This window comes from Watersipora subatra, chromosome 2 (genome assembly GCF_963576615.1).
Source record: "Watersipora subatra chromosome 2, tzWatSuba1.1, whole genome shotgun sequence".
Lineage (NCBI taxonomy): Eukaryota > Metazoa > Bryozoa > Gymnolaemata > Cheilostomatida > Watersiporidae > Watersipora > Watersipora subatra.
Window position 1 is genome coordinate 10,089,472 of NC_088709.1, and position 15,426 is coordinate 10,104,897.

General features: G+C 35.1%; 1 protein-coding gene across 1 annotated transcript; it reads left to right on the top strand.

Moving 5' to 3' along the window:
• The first annotated feature begins 4,524 nt into the window (after positions 1-4,524).
• Positions 4,525-15,174, top strand: LOC137387849 (uncharacterized). Its single transcript, XM_068074363.1, has 8 exons — positions 4,525-4,641; positions 5,753-5,828; positions 6,611-6,757; positions 8,103-8,235; positions 10,126-10,305; positions 11,331-11,444; positions 12,700-13,077; positions 14,672-15,174. The coding sequence occupies exons 1-8, from the start codon at positions 4,563-4,565 to the stop codon at positions 14,882-14,884; spliced, it is 1,320 nt and encodes a 439-aa protein (XP_067930464.1). The 5' UTR covers positions 4,525-4,562; the 3' UTR covers positions 14,885-15,174.
• The last annotated feature ends 252 nt before the right edge of the window (positions 15,175-15,426 follow it).

Genomic DNA, 15,426 nt, shown 5'->3' on the forward strand with positions numbered 1-15,426 from the left:
CCGCTGAACTAGTCGATATTAGCGTCTAAAGGTGAGCGTATAGAGGTGGCGTTCAAATAGAGGGTGGCATTCAAATAGAGGTGGCATTCAAATAGAGGTAGCCTTCAATTAGAGGTTTTATGGTAAGTCTTATGTACTTTGCTGCACTTAAGACCTAAGAACAGCAAAATGATGCACATGGTCAAACTGAGCAAGTACATTGTTTTGCTGACTGTTAACTTTGCAAGTTTTTCGCAGTCACAACAATAAAAAATTATTGAGTGATCACTTGCCATTATGGTGCAATTTACTAGATACCAACTAAATGTAAAATTACATATAATTAGTAAGGAAAAGTACACTAAAAAACTGTATGAAAGTCGAAAAACTAAAAATAATGCATATTAAACCTTATCTCGAGCATATGTATAAAAAAAAACAGAAATATAGTACTGATATAGTACAAAAACAGAAATAAAAAGCTTTAGCAACTAGTAACTAATTTGAACATATACCAATAACATTACAATAGCCAATCACAAACAAATTGATTTTACGAACATGCAAACAGTATTTATAAAGGAATAAATGTATTAAAGGTTGTCGATTGCATCAAAATTTCTATAAATATCTGCAAAAGGCATGTTGTTTTTTTAGGTCAACCTCAGTCCCAGAAGTCCTTAGTTTATATATAACGGCCCAGTTCCCTCATCTTTACATCGGAAATGAATGCCCCCTCCAGTCTGGCGTACTCGGTGGAGTTGCTCCCCATGGCCATTTCATTTTTCGCAATTTTAGGTTCATTACACTACTTAAAGAAAGTTTATTTGCGACCATTTATCTTTTTGTTTTCTAAAGAGGCTACAATTTTGCCTAATCATATTAATGTGACCAAGACCATTACCTGTAGCAGCGATACAGCTAATACGTGGTAGCCACTATTCTGCGAAAAAGATTACGGAGAGATACAAATATGAAAATAGTTTTGCGCTTGCCCAAAGATTATAGCGGTTGTTTAGAAGTCCAGATATAGCAAGTTGTTGACATCACTGTTTATTGCTCTCTTTTAAGAGATGTTCAACACCTGTTTTTACAGGTATTTGTTGTTTTCATAGGGATGCAGTTTTGGGTTGTTTAGAGCAAGAATGTTTTTACAGATAAACTCATTACTTTTGAAGTTTCTCTCTCCCAAGCTTTTTCTCATGTGCAACTTGCACAGTTAAGGCAAACATGTGTTTCACAACCACTGCTAAACATTGGCTGGCATGGATGATAAACCAACTGCTGGACAATAGTGGATTAATTATGCCACTGGCTTCTCATCTTCCTGCCAACAGTTAGAACACTGCTATTTTGAAAGAGTGATATTCAAAATAAAACTCACACATATTCAAGAATGATTTAGATTTTATTGATTAAAGGTTTACTTGCAGCAAAATTCACATTACAGTTATTTGGTATCAAGAGATTCACCATGTCTTACTCTGCTGTGTTGTAGGTGCAAATATGTGGAAATGTGATTACAAGCTCTTAAAAGCTCAAAATTAACAGTTAATCGCAGCAATCACGAAAATGTCGTAGTTGAGAATCTCTTTATTTCGATGGCGTATTCAAAAATTGTAGTTATTGTTTGGCGCGTGATGTTATTACGTGAAGTTGAAGGCCAATAAAAAGCTCAATATAAAATGTCTCGTATCACTAGTTTAGGACAAACACTTCGGGTTCTACTGGAAAGCCCGTATCAAATATAGATAGTCGCTACTTTACAGTTTCGTTTCAGCCTGGTCTAATCATCTAGTCGTAATCTGATCATGTGACCCATACTTCCTGCCAAATGCCGCGAACAATTTCTGCAGCATTTTGTGACTATCACACGTGACCAACAAGCTCGTCATGTTAATCAGAGGATGCTATGCACTCCTTTGAGCTAAGATTAAAAAATTGAACAAATTTTTACAGGTTTTGAGATATCAGTGCTCAAAGTGACGGCAATACAATTATGGTGAAATAGACGCGTAAAAACAATAGACATGGCTTGAACATGAACATGCTAAACATTGGCTGACATGGATGATAAACCAACTGCTGGACAATAGTCGATTAATTATGCCACTGGCTTCTCATCTTCCTGCCAACAGTTAGGACACTGCTATTTTGAAAGAGTGATATTCAAAATAAAACTCACACATATTCAAGAATGATTTAGATTTTATTGATTAAAGGTTGACTTGCAACAAAATTCACATTACAGTTATTTGGTATCAAAAGATTTACTATGTCTTACTCTGCTGTGTTGTAGGTGCAAAATATGTGGAAATGTGATTACAAGCTCCTAAAAGCTCAAAAATGAACAGTTAATTGCCGCCATCACAAAACCGCCGTAGATTAGAATCTCTTTCCAAAACGGCTCAAATGGGCGTAGTTGTGCAAGATGGCTTCTGTTTTCACTTTCACGCAACCTCATTCATCGAAATATTTTCACAAATATACTTCAGGCACTCAATAAAACCATGTCTATTGTTCTGACGCGTCGGTTTTATCATCATCGTAATGCTGTCACTTTCAGCACTGATATCTTATAACTTAACCGTAAAAATTTGTTTAATTTTTTAACTTTAGCTCGAAGGAGTACATATCATCGTCTGATAATCATGATGAGCCTGTTAGTCACTTGTGATAATCAAAAAGTGCTGCAGAAATTCTTTGCCAAGTATTGGGTCACATGATCAGATTACAACTAGACAATTGACCAAGTCGAAACAAAACTGTAGTCTGCTGTAAACTGTAAAGTAACTTGTAAACAAAACTGTATTTGATACGGGGTCTTCGGTAAAACCTGAAGCTTTTGTCATAAACTAGTGCTACGATAAGTTTTATATTGAGCCTTTTATTGGCCTTTCAATTCACGTGAGAACATCACATGACAAAACAATAACCAAATGGAATGACAACGTCAGAGAAATAAACTGATTTCAATGTACTGCGGCTTTTCGTTTATTAGCTTTTAAGAGTATATTTTTAAAAGTATATTAATATACTGCTATGACGATATAGATAGACTAAGTAAAGGAACTTATTGAAAAAGGACAGTGTCCTTTAATATTTTTTCTTTTACGACTTTTCCAATCAAAAGACAAATCAGTATGAATATTGATAATACATATGCTTAGCTGCAGCAGAACTGTTATTTTGTTTTGATGAAGAATGCATCTAGAAGAATACTTTCATACTCGCAATCAGTTTATCTCGGTATTGTACAATACGCATGTCATCACCTCATTCATGTGTGGTGGTATTTTGTAGATGGCCTACTGATTTTTCTGCTCGAGTGTTATGTATTAGCTTTTAATATTAAGTTTCACCACAATTACAAATCTACAAATCCCATAAAATTTTTAAAAAATTAGTAAAAGTCTGAAGGCTATATTGCTTTCTAGATTTGACTGCAAACTATAGTATCTCTCTTTATCAGTTACGTGAGACGAAATCGATGTTAGGCTGATATTTTAGGTAATCACATTAAAATACCAACTGGGTCAAAATCGATTCAAGTTAAAATACCTGCCTAATTATGCTAACAGTTATGAACAGTTCACATGAATAACAAGATAGTTCTCTTAGCGCAGGGCCTTGGCAATAAAAGTCAGCATACCATATACACTATGTTGAAAATGAAACACTTAACGTAGGTGATGATATCATCAAGAATGGCCAATATCACTATAGGCTATAGAGTATAGAGTCATGGACCATCAATCAAAATTATTTGTCCTTTTTAAATTTTTCAACATTTGATATAAGTTCAATCCATGTTCTCTCAATGTATTACGCAGTTTTAACAAACTAAGCTATTCCATTTTATGATGTATGAAACAACACAAGTTTTTTCACAACTGACTTTGAAGAATTTAGGCCTTTAGGTAAGGGTTGAAAGTTCTTAACCTTATTTAGGGCGGTTGTCAATGTTTAAAAGGAATGCATTACTAGCTAAAAGGAATGCATTACTAGCTAAAAGGAATGCATTACTAGCTAAAAGGAATGCATTACTAACTAAAAGGAATGCATTACTAACTAAAATAAATGCATTACTAACTAAAAGGAATGCATTACTAACTAAAATAAATGCATTACTAGCTAAAAGGAATGCATTGCTAACTGAAAGGAATGCATTACTAACTAAAATAAATGCATTACTAGCTAAAAGGAATGCATTGCTAACTGAAAGGAATGCATTACTAACTAAAATAAATGCATTACTAATGAGAAGGAATGCATTACTAACTAAAAGGAATGCATTACTAACTAAAATAAATGCATTATTAACTAGAAGGAATGCATTGCTAACTGAAAGGAATGCATTACTAACTCGAGAAAGAAAGCAATAAATCAATTAGAAAATGCTCAATCCTTTCTCTCCAATTTCTCTTTAAGCATTTGGACTACATTTTCATTTGATCGGCTAAAAAGTTTTCAAGCTTTAATAATTGTACTAAATTTTTCTGAAGATCAAACTAATAATTATCATTGTTATTTCTTGCAGTTTACTAGATCTGACTGACTCCTTCAACTATCTACATACTATAATGGCTTCCATAGGTAAATGCCTGCGATTAATCCAGCATACATGTTGTTGCAAGCCTGCCAGTCTCTGGTCCAAAGTTCGTAAGTTCCAATTTTTTTCCGTGTTATAAAGCTTCTTTAGAAATATATTATACTGTTACGCTAGATTCTACAAAAAGTGTCTATGACAGTTTTTTACAAGTTACACCTTAGTTTTAATTATTCTCGCATGATCTCTTCAATCAATAAAGAGGTCTATATGTCAAAAGGTCATAACTAAATGCTAAGGATGATCTTTTGTTTGTCCAATCATCTGATTTGGTTCAGAGGAATATATCAGTTTCTTACATTCTATTACTGTTGTGTTTCTTACTTCTTGTCGAATCTTACATGCAAGAATTACATTCTCAAACATCATAAATTCTTACATGCAAGTACATTCAGACATTACATACGAAGTTAATTCATTCAGAGCTGCTTTCTAAGAGGTTAAAACTGTCATATGTTAGAACTAATGTTCATCTAAAAGAAATGATCTAATTCGTTCCAAAGCCCATAAACCTTTGATGACTCATTAGTACTGCATGTAATTACATACCACATTAAAATTAATGTATTACCGTAAACTAAATGTAGGTTTATGGTAGCGATAAAAACTAGTTTTTATCGCTACCATAATTCAAAGACCCGCTAACCGAAGTGACTGCTTAGCAACAGGTAAGTGTACAGGCAGACGTAGTGAGAAAGAGAGATGCAGTAGAATTACCTCAACTTCTACGAGTTACAGCTTAAACTACGCTTAGGATTTTTTTTCATTTTATTTTGTGTTAGTTTTTTAATGTTCAGTTTTACAACTGCAATGTTTCAGACAGTTTCACTGCCGCATATTAAAAAATATTTTAGTGTAAAAGTCAGATATTTACCCAGGATTCACATCGAAATTTGTACAAACACTCACATATTGTGGTCATTGTAATTGTAGGTTTGGTTATTATTAAATTTGTATCATTTAACTTGTATTTATTATTAAACTATGTACCATAATTAGAAAGTATATTTCGTTTGAAACTATTGCAAACTATTTTTCATGGAACTTTGATTCCCGAAGACCACTGACATATTTATGCCTATTTATTAACAGTCTCAGCAGTAGCCAGTACAAGTTTACAGTTTCTTTTATTGCTGCGACTACCAACTATTGTCTTTGTTACAGACTGCAGATACTTACTAAGTCGCAGAGTACTCGCCCTAGACAGATTTGAGGAAGCTGCAAAAGTCCGAAGAGAGAAGTTAGTACATACTTTGAAATACCAACTTAATTTTTTAAACCTCTCATTTATGTAAAACTCATACGCTTAGCTGAATGATTATTCCCTCTTGTCAGCATGTGACTAACATAGAGTCGTCCAAAGAGTGATGTTGATGAATAGTATTTGTTTTAGTTGTTATGGCTGTTTTTGTTAATCATAAGAAAAATTTTTTATCGATGTATGCCTTATTATTATGAGATTTTTCTAAATCGGGAAATTGAAGCCTGTATTTACATTTTTTATCTACAAGTAAGTAAATTCACATTAATTTCAGTAGCTTGGAAAAAACAAAAAATAATGATTCATCAACATTATTTTACATTCTTGATGTAATACTAACCAAATTTTAAAAAGTATTGATTAGTTTAATAGAAGTATTTTCATAGCTTAGGCCAACATATTTTATTTAAGCAAAGCAGCCTGTGTATAGGAGGTTTAATTAGACAGAAGTTGTGCTCCCTCTGTTTGCTGCAAGTTCTTAACCCAAGTAGAATGTGACTTATGCTGTTTAGTTTTAAGCGATTTAAATTCATTAGCTGACTTCGCTCTCTCCTCTGTCACATACTTCACTTGCGTTGCTCTGTAGCCACAGCATGTGCAGTTATGACCATTGCTATGGTCTCTAACAGGGAACCTGTAGTTGTATTTGATTTGTTTTAATTACAAGCAAACTGTTGCTGATAGAGAGCACTCATGCCACGCAAATCTATACTGTAATAAAGCTTTCATCAAAGATATGTAACCAAGGCCTGTTTCCATAGGTTTGGTAGACGGTCAGATGACTTCAAGGCTAGCATGCTAGAAACAGCAGAAAAGGGTGATATAGACTTGCTTTACCAGGACTGCATATCTTACATTTATCTCATGGATAAGGGGGACATTATGCATCTTATGACCATTCTTCGCAGGTATCGAGTTTGAATTATTGAAAGCATTTCAAAATACATAGAATTAAAAATATTTTTAATTTCTTTACTGCAAAATCTTTTTTGTTTGTTTTTACGAAATTAGTTTTTGCCAAAAAATGTTTGGCTGACGCATGCTCAACATTTCTACTGTGAAAGCCAGAGTTTTCATCTTAGAGCTTCAATCTGAAGTTCTTTGAAATCAACAGAAAATGCTGCGCAATAATCAGTTCAGTTGAAGTACAGAAATTTAATATTATGTTCTAGTTTAGTAAAACCTGCTGCAAAAAGATGTTATCGTTTTCGCAGTTTTACTAGAAGGCAGACCCCAATTCTCTGATGAAGAAATATTGTTATCAGAAATATCTGGGGCTTAATGTTGAAGAATTTCACTATCATGGGCTGCAGAACTATGTCTAAATCACTGCTTATAATTTTTCTTTTCATCCACCCTGAACCAGAAATTTAAGTATGGAAATTATCAAAGTTTCGATATTTTGCTTATAATTCTGAATGAAAAAGAAACTAACTGCGTTTATTTTGGCGTAATAATAAAAAATACCTTAAATTTTTTTTGGCAAAATCTTCGAGGATATGTTAATTTTACAATCCCTGATGAACTTTTTTGTATAGGTACTGAGGTATAGGAACTGAGGTATAGGTACTGAGGTATAGGTACTGAGGTATAGGTACTGAGGTATAGGTACTGAGGTATAGGTACTAAGGTATAGGTACTGAGGTATAGGTACTGAGGTATAGGCACTAAGGTACAGGTACTAAGGTATAGGTGCCAAGGTACAGGTACTAAGGTGTTGATACCGAGGTGTAGGTACTAAGGTATAGGTACTGAGGTATAGGTACTGAAGTATAGGTACTAAGGTATAAGTACTAAGGTATAGGTACTGAGGTATAGGTACTAAGGTGTAGGTACTAAGGTTTAGGTACTAAGGTATAGGTACTAAGGTATAGGAACTGAAGTATAGGTACTGAGGTATAGGTACTGAAGTATAGGTACTAAGGTATAGGTACTGAAGTATAGGTACCAAGGTATAGTGACTGAGGTATAGGTACTAAGGTACAGGTACTAAGGTATAGGAACTGAAGTATAGGTACTGAGGCATAGGTACTGAAGTATAGGTACTAAGGTATAGTGACTGAGGTATAGGTACCAAGGTACAGGTACTAAGGTGTTGATACCGAAGTATTGGTACAGAGCTATAGGTAAGGTGATCCATTTGAACAGCTTTCTGTAGTGAATGAGTTACGGATTCATTTAACTTGAATAAATGTTCTAGAATTAAAAAGTATCTGTGAGCTTGTTATAAGATTTACTTTTTGGCACTTGTAGGCATCTAGAGCAGATGGCTGAGGATGACCAGATTGGTTTCATCAGTAATGCTCTCAACCTGACTGGCCTTGCTCTGAGGCGATGTTATTTACTGGGTGACTGCGACACAGCTTTGCAAGTCTTTCAGTTATATGTAGGCCACCTTCATCTTTCACCTCGGTTTTGTTTTATTTGTGCTTCTGTTACATTCTCTATGTATTCACTTGTCATTCTGTACAATCTAGCAAGTGTGTTCAAGCATTACCTTTACCGGTCATATGATTAGTAGTTGAGAATTGGCTGCTCATTGCATCAACTTCATACTTTATATACCAGTCTCACACCCGCTTTTTTTCCGAATCCTCCCAATATAACATTACAGTGAGTCTCTTCGATTATGTCAGCATTTTAATCGGTAGGGCTGACAGCCACCGGCTTGCTGCATTCTAGATTTCATCTTTCGTTTGATAGGTGGTCATTATTTAATTTGAAGTGCAAATTATTTTAATGTTAATGGGTGGGCCAAGTGACCCCCCCACCTTAGTACTTTTAATTCCAGTGAGAACTATCATTCAAAAGAGTGTATCAAGTCAAAAGATGACTTCTCATTAACTCTCTAGGTGCACAGCTTTTGACTCGATACTTGTACCTGTTGACTGTACAATATGCCGTTATTCACGGAGGTTATTTTTTATTATAATTCTGATGAAGAGGCTAGGTTTTAAAATACTATATTATATAGCATGGTGATATTTGCTTTGTATTTTTTCATGCAAGAAATCAAAGGCAAAGAGGTATATAGTATACTGTGTGACTATTTTTGTTCCTTCATTAATTTTCATATGTTAATCACAAGTGCATTGCTAAATGTTTATGATAAGCTAAAGTAAAATATTTCTATGATTAGCATATTAATATTAAAAGCATGACGTTTCCTAGCGCATCACTAACAAGCTGATCTTTGTCCTGATGCTATTCAATGAATGTTTGTAAAGAGTCGTCTTCACTTAAAAATATTCTCTTTAAGGAAAGGTTCTGCACAAGTGCATCTATTTTAATTATACGTATTTGTTTCACATTTTTTGTGAGTCAATCAATGGTTTCTGCTTTGCTCTGTTATTTGTTTTGTAATAACTATGTGTACAATTATTCTTGAATTTAAAAGTTTGTTGAATGGCGCTGTTGTTAGTGCGCTTCTCTGCAAAATGGAATATTGGAAATCAGTTTCCATGAGGCCATTGGTACTAACTCTGCTATCATAGCTTCGGACAGATGCACGGACACAGCTCTTATTATAGTAAAGACTAGATGAATGCCCGGCATTGTACTGATAATAACAAAATGTTTTTCCACAGAAAATTTATTTTTATTCAACATTTACCATTTCAACTTGTAAATGAAGGTGTTTATTTATTTCTGTGTGTGTTCGGCCAATGCATAACTTAAGTATTTGAAAGCTCGAGACTCTAAAACAAACTATTGAAAAACATTTCTTATTTCTTATGCTACACATTCGTTCAAGATTTAAAACAGCTTATACTCAGTAGCAGATAATTTAGTTGTCATTGACTAGGTTTTTACCCAATGAACTTGAGTCACTTAAGCTAATCGGAAATTTTACAATAATAAGGGCCGAGTCCGATCGTCTGAAGCCAGCGTTAGGATAAAGATTGCACTTCACAAGACTAAAACCCATGCATTCAGTGAATGCATGAATGTTACGCGAAGTGCACTACCATTCAACTATGCAGCCATCTTACCACAGCTTCGATTAATTGTGTATATAATCGTTACACATCTAGATCTCTCAAAGCGCATTGGACTTCAAGCGTTGCACTTGCAAAAACTTTTTATTATCCATGCAACATTCATGGGCATTCAGCTAGACTGAGATAGTATTTTTTCTAGTAGTTTAAGTGTGTGTACTTTAACCAATTGTTTTAAACTGGACATACGACAGACCAACCAACAAAGACTTAGATTTATATACCGAATATATATTATAGCAAAGATTCAAGGTCATTAAAGCTTTAAGGTGTTGTAGGAAATTCATTCAACAGATATGATGCCATCAATCGCTGTCCTTCTAGACCTGCTTTATGTGAAGGGTAGGCATGCCGACTGCACAGATATTGCCTTCAGACATGTCATTGGAAAAGACAATCTGCACCCAAAACAGCTTCAGCCTCTGTTGACCCTGGCTTTTCTTTCAAGTCTTCAGCTAGTAGGTCTATATAAAATTGTTAGATGGTATTATAGTATTTCATCAAACCCAGGGTTGGCACACAAAAAATCAAATGGTTTAATGGTCATGACTTTGTTCGGAAAAAGTGTCATGATGTTTCATAATTTTCCAAAAATCAGTGTTTCGTGACAAAAAATCTCGACAAGCTCTATAAACTCTCTTCTGTCTTCTGAATTGATGGAATGTGATGGAGATAATTGACTGCATATGTACTACAATGCTACAACTAGGATCTTGTGAAGTTGGGACCTGAGTTTATTTAGTAAATCACAAAGCAGGATTAATTGTGAGGTAGCAAATGTAATTGGTACAGTCTTCCCTCACCACTCTGTTTAATAAACGGCATTAAACTCTAATCAGATCAAGTGAAAACATTGAGGAGTGTTCTTTATCTTTTGTTTCGTTCATTTAAAAATATCAAAACGGCCAGGTGATAATAAAACTGGCAAATGGGTATTTATATTTCGTTTGATCAACTGCATTGATCACATCAAGAAGAAATTCACAGTGTCTTTCTATGTGAAACTGCCAGTAGATCTACTCCACTAACTTATATTCTAACTAGTGTAGTCTGTACATTATGATTTTATATGGCTGTGGAATGCAAGAAATATACCAAGTTGTCAAATTAAAGCATGTCAGTCACTAATCCTGAAAAGCAGATTCACCAGCCTTTTGATGTGCAATTCAATTCACAGACAAGTTCCATGAGCCAAAAATTAGTAAACACATTAGATTTATTAAAAAATTATACAAATGGAAAAAGTCTGAATGTTTTCGGAAAGATTTATGATATTTTTCAACCCTCATCAAACCCTTTTGGCTAGATATTGAAGTTTCTTTGTTTTTTCGGCCCCTAGGTCGTCAACTCTGCAATGTAAATTTGATGCTCGGCAATGTAAATTTGATGTTAGCTTCACCTCCATATTCATACAGTATATGCGTTTTGCTCTATATGTTAAGCATCATGCTTTGCTGTCTACAGATTTCCTTTGATGTTATAGTCAGCGAGCAAAGACATGTCACTGTGTGTCACATTTCGAGATGCGTGGAACAAGATGGGTGGTCCAAATGTTAAATATGTTCAGTGGCTATTTGCACTGCACTGCATCAGGCAGGTAAGCTCAATTACTGAAACCATATTAGTTCTGTAAAAATATAAGGGGGAGGGAGGGTGGGAGAGAGTTTATAAGCATTTTGGAAGGCGATACGGTTAGGTAAGAGTGTTTCGAGTCTCACTCTCCCCAACTTGCTTTACTTTTACCAACAGAGCGTTGATGTGAAGCTTGTTAAGTTTTTATATCTCTGATTGGTTAATTTGTGGAAAAACCTAGTCAACTGCCTGACTACAAAACTGTTTAAATGAAGGTCTATCAAAATGTAGATGCTAAAAATTTAACAAATAGACAAAGGTTATGGAAACACTCACGCTAGCCAGCGATATATCACTGATAGATCACCACATTTTGCTTTGTAGCAATGCCAAGTTACAAAATTAGATGACATAAACACGGTTAGTTTTATTCATGATATAATTTTGTAATTCATTATCACTTTGTTTTTTAATAATTCATAGTTTTGTATCTCTTACTTTTTATACTCACTTTCTCGAAACAAGGCACATAGCGACAAGCAAATTAACTCTCTATTTGTTTTTATGCTAATGCAGGCGTGTTGAAGTAGATCAACTACTTTGTGATTGGTTGTCAATGAATATATATGTCAATCCGCCTCGCTGCCACTGAACGTATGTTGCAATGCATTATATGAAACTGTAAAAAACACTAAATTATCTGTAAGATACCAAACTAATAAAGCGGCATACAGTAAAATAGCCTCCTGCTATATAAGCACGAGCATTTCGAAGAAGAGGGGGTAGCTGATCTGCGCCTGTTATACGACTTGTTGCATGCTATCCTTGTAACCACTGTATACTAAGTAAATAAAGTATATGTATGAAGTCTTGCACTGAGTCTTGTACTTTGGAGCAGTAAAGGGCAGCACACAAAACCTTTACACTTTCTCAATAACGCTCAACTGCTGTTTTCACTCCTATTCTCTGTATATTGGCTGAAATTATGTTTGAAGTTATTTCAAGCTTATTTCCAGGAATCCTATTACATTTAGACAAAGTGAACTTTTTTAAAGTCTGATTTCTAGTGACTTTGGAAAGCACAAAACTAGTAGATGGTATTTGAGAGGTGCAGCAGTAAAATGCTCATGTTGACGCCGTCGCACTTGTCAAACACCTGCTTGTCTAGCTACTGATTTATAAGAGCTCATCTTTATATTCATTCAGAGCGTCTTTGCATTATAATTCCTATCCTTTTTCTTAGGCTCTCATACTCTCCGTCTGCCATTGACATGTTTCAGGGTCGAATCAATGTCGCTCTGGCTACACTGAACAAAGTACGTTTAGCCGACAACGAAGACAAAGTGATAGATGGTAACCTTCGCGCCCACATACATCTTAAGAACAATAGTCCAAATTCGGCATTCTATGTACTCCTTGAGCTACAAGCAAATGTCAAATCTGAGTCAAAGGCGTCGATACTTGGACAGACGATAATTTTTTCTGACCTTTTCTCAATTTTGTCGTCAGTTGCTACTCGTTCAAATCATGCAGCTTTTGTAAAGAGCATGAGGAAAGTGCGTGACAGGAAGGGAGGCTCAGTACACAAACAGGAGATAGGAGATTATTTGAGTAGTCGTCTCATCAGGCACTATTCTGGACCTATGGATACTATTAAGGTAAGACCTATGGATACTATTAAGGTGAGACCTATGGATACTATTAAGGTAAGACCTATGGATACTATTAAGGTAAGACCTATGAATACTATTAAGGTAAGATCTATGGATACTATTAAGGTAAGACCTATGGATACTATTAAGGTAAGACCTATAGATACTAGTAAGGTAAGACCTATGGATACTATTAAGGTAAGACCTATGGATACTATTAAGGTAAGACCTATGGATATTATTAAGGTAAGACATGGAACTATGAAATCGGGGCACAAAATGGCACATCTTAGTTTCACTATGTTATCTCAAAGATGTAGTGTGAGATTAACATTTATCTAGTGGGCTGGTATTGCTATATAAGTATAACAATACCAGCCTGCTAGAACAATACCCATCAATAGCATGTTGGGTATTGTTATATAAATATAACAATACCAGCCCACTAGAACAGTGCCAGGATTACAGGTAATGTTGGGTAATGTTGTATATCCCAAGCAATAAATTTTTTTATTTTGACTCAATTAGGACTAAATATTTTACAGACAAAAACCTTACTCTATTAAACTAAAGAGTTTCCTGCGCCACTTTAACTCAGATGTGTATGGGAATATATTATTAATATTTTTGAGTCTGGGTTACTTATTCTATATCCAATTTCTGATAAAACTCTGATATGTGTGTAACTTGATTATGTTTGGAAGACATTTCTTGCGAAGGGAAGACACAATAATATACTAATTGAATAGTGTTCCTTTTTACCGTTACATCTTTTGACCTTTTAATTTAGAGGCAGAACTGACCAATAAGCAACCTATTTGTAGAATGTTAGGCTTTACTCTCTATTGATAGTTGTTATCTCTGTCAGATAACTGGTCATGTGATCTGATAACTGGTCATCATGACCTCGTTAACCTAACGCCATAGCGCATGGCAGGGCCACAGCTTTTTTTGATTTGTTATCTTGTCTTAGTAACTATGAGATGCACTGCACAAGACTATATTAAAGTGATTCTCATGTCGGTGGTAATCGCACAATGCTTCAGTAATCGTCTATGATAACCATTTTTACATTATTACAAACCCATCCTCGTTTACATCATCAATATTTCCACCACACAGCGTTCTCATTATTCGCGGAAACAACGAAGTAGTAGTCCCGCAGCAACTGTCATGAAAGGAAATGTAGATTGAGCATTCCGCGACGGCCAATCACCATCGCTGAAGTGGTGCACATTTTACAGTCGGTCGTGGATACTCAGTCAATTATCAGGAAAGTTTGACAGCTGCAAACTTTCCTGAAGTATTCGCGTTGCCTCGACGATGCCATCAGTTTGCGGTGCGCATAGTTGATGAATAATCGCGCAGAGAGGACAACCCTGACATACGATGATATACTGTTACCCAGCCTTACCGAATGCAATAACTACTATGAATGCTTAGTCTAAAAATAGTCTTACCTGATAGAAAAACCTGTTTTTCTAACTTCTGTAATTTCATAATTAATTCTCTTTTTCATCAGCCCGCTCATATCAATAGGTTTACTGCTGAAGTAGCTCGCTGATATTCCTCCAGGTGAATGTTGTGAAATACTTTTTAGAGTGTGCCTCTGTTTGATGAGGAAGTAGATGATCAGGAGTTGTCTCATTACACAGATGCATTTCATAGAATAGAAGAGACAGCTGATGAGGCAGGCGAAGATCGGGGCACTCCTGCGTCGAAGCCTAAGTTGAGCAATAGCAAAGGCTCTCGAAAACCACAAAAGATGGTAGTTGTAAATGGATACATAACTTTTGTTGACTCAGAGACATGATTGTTGACAATATACATAGCTGTCAGTCTTTTTCTTCATCGGTTGGGCCATAGGCGTTAGATCTAAAAGTTGGTTGCAAATTTTTTATATATATTTTTGCACAATTTGAGCTGATATATTGGAGTGAACGAGTTTTTTCAGTACAGGCCTTCACGCTCGCTCTGAGCTATAGAATGGAACAAAATTGCTGATGAAATCTTCTCCATGATTTATCTTACCTGTTCACATTTCTCTCTTATCAGGCGTCAGGTAAACTCCAGATTTTTGCTCAGAAATTGTAAATGTTTTATTTCAGCAATAAACAATAAAACAACAAATAAAGAACAGTCTGAAAATGACTTATACTAACATTTATTTTTCTCTTTGAGAGATCGGATCACTATATATGCCAGGTGTCTTTCAATATTGGAAAGTGTAGCTAGAAGTTGGTCTGAATCCAATATTTTATATCCAAGGGAAAAAAGTGATACATGTCATGAACAAAGCTGGCCAATGTCAGTCATGGAGCTAATCGGCAACACTGACAAGTTTACAGGTGCGTA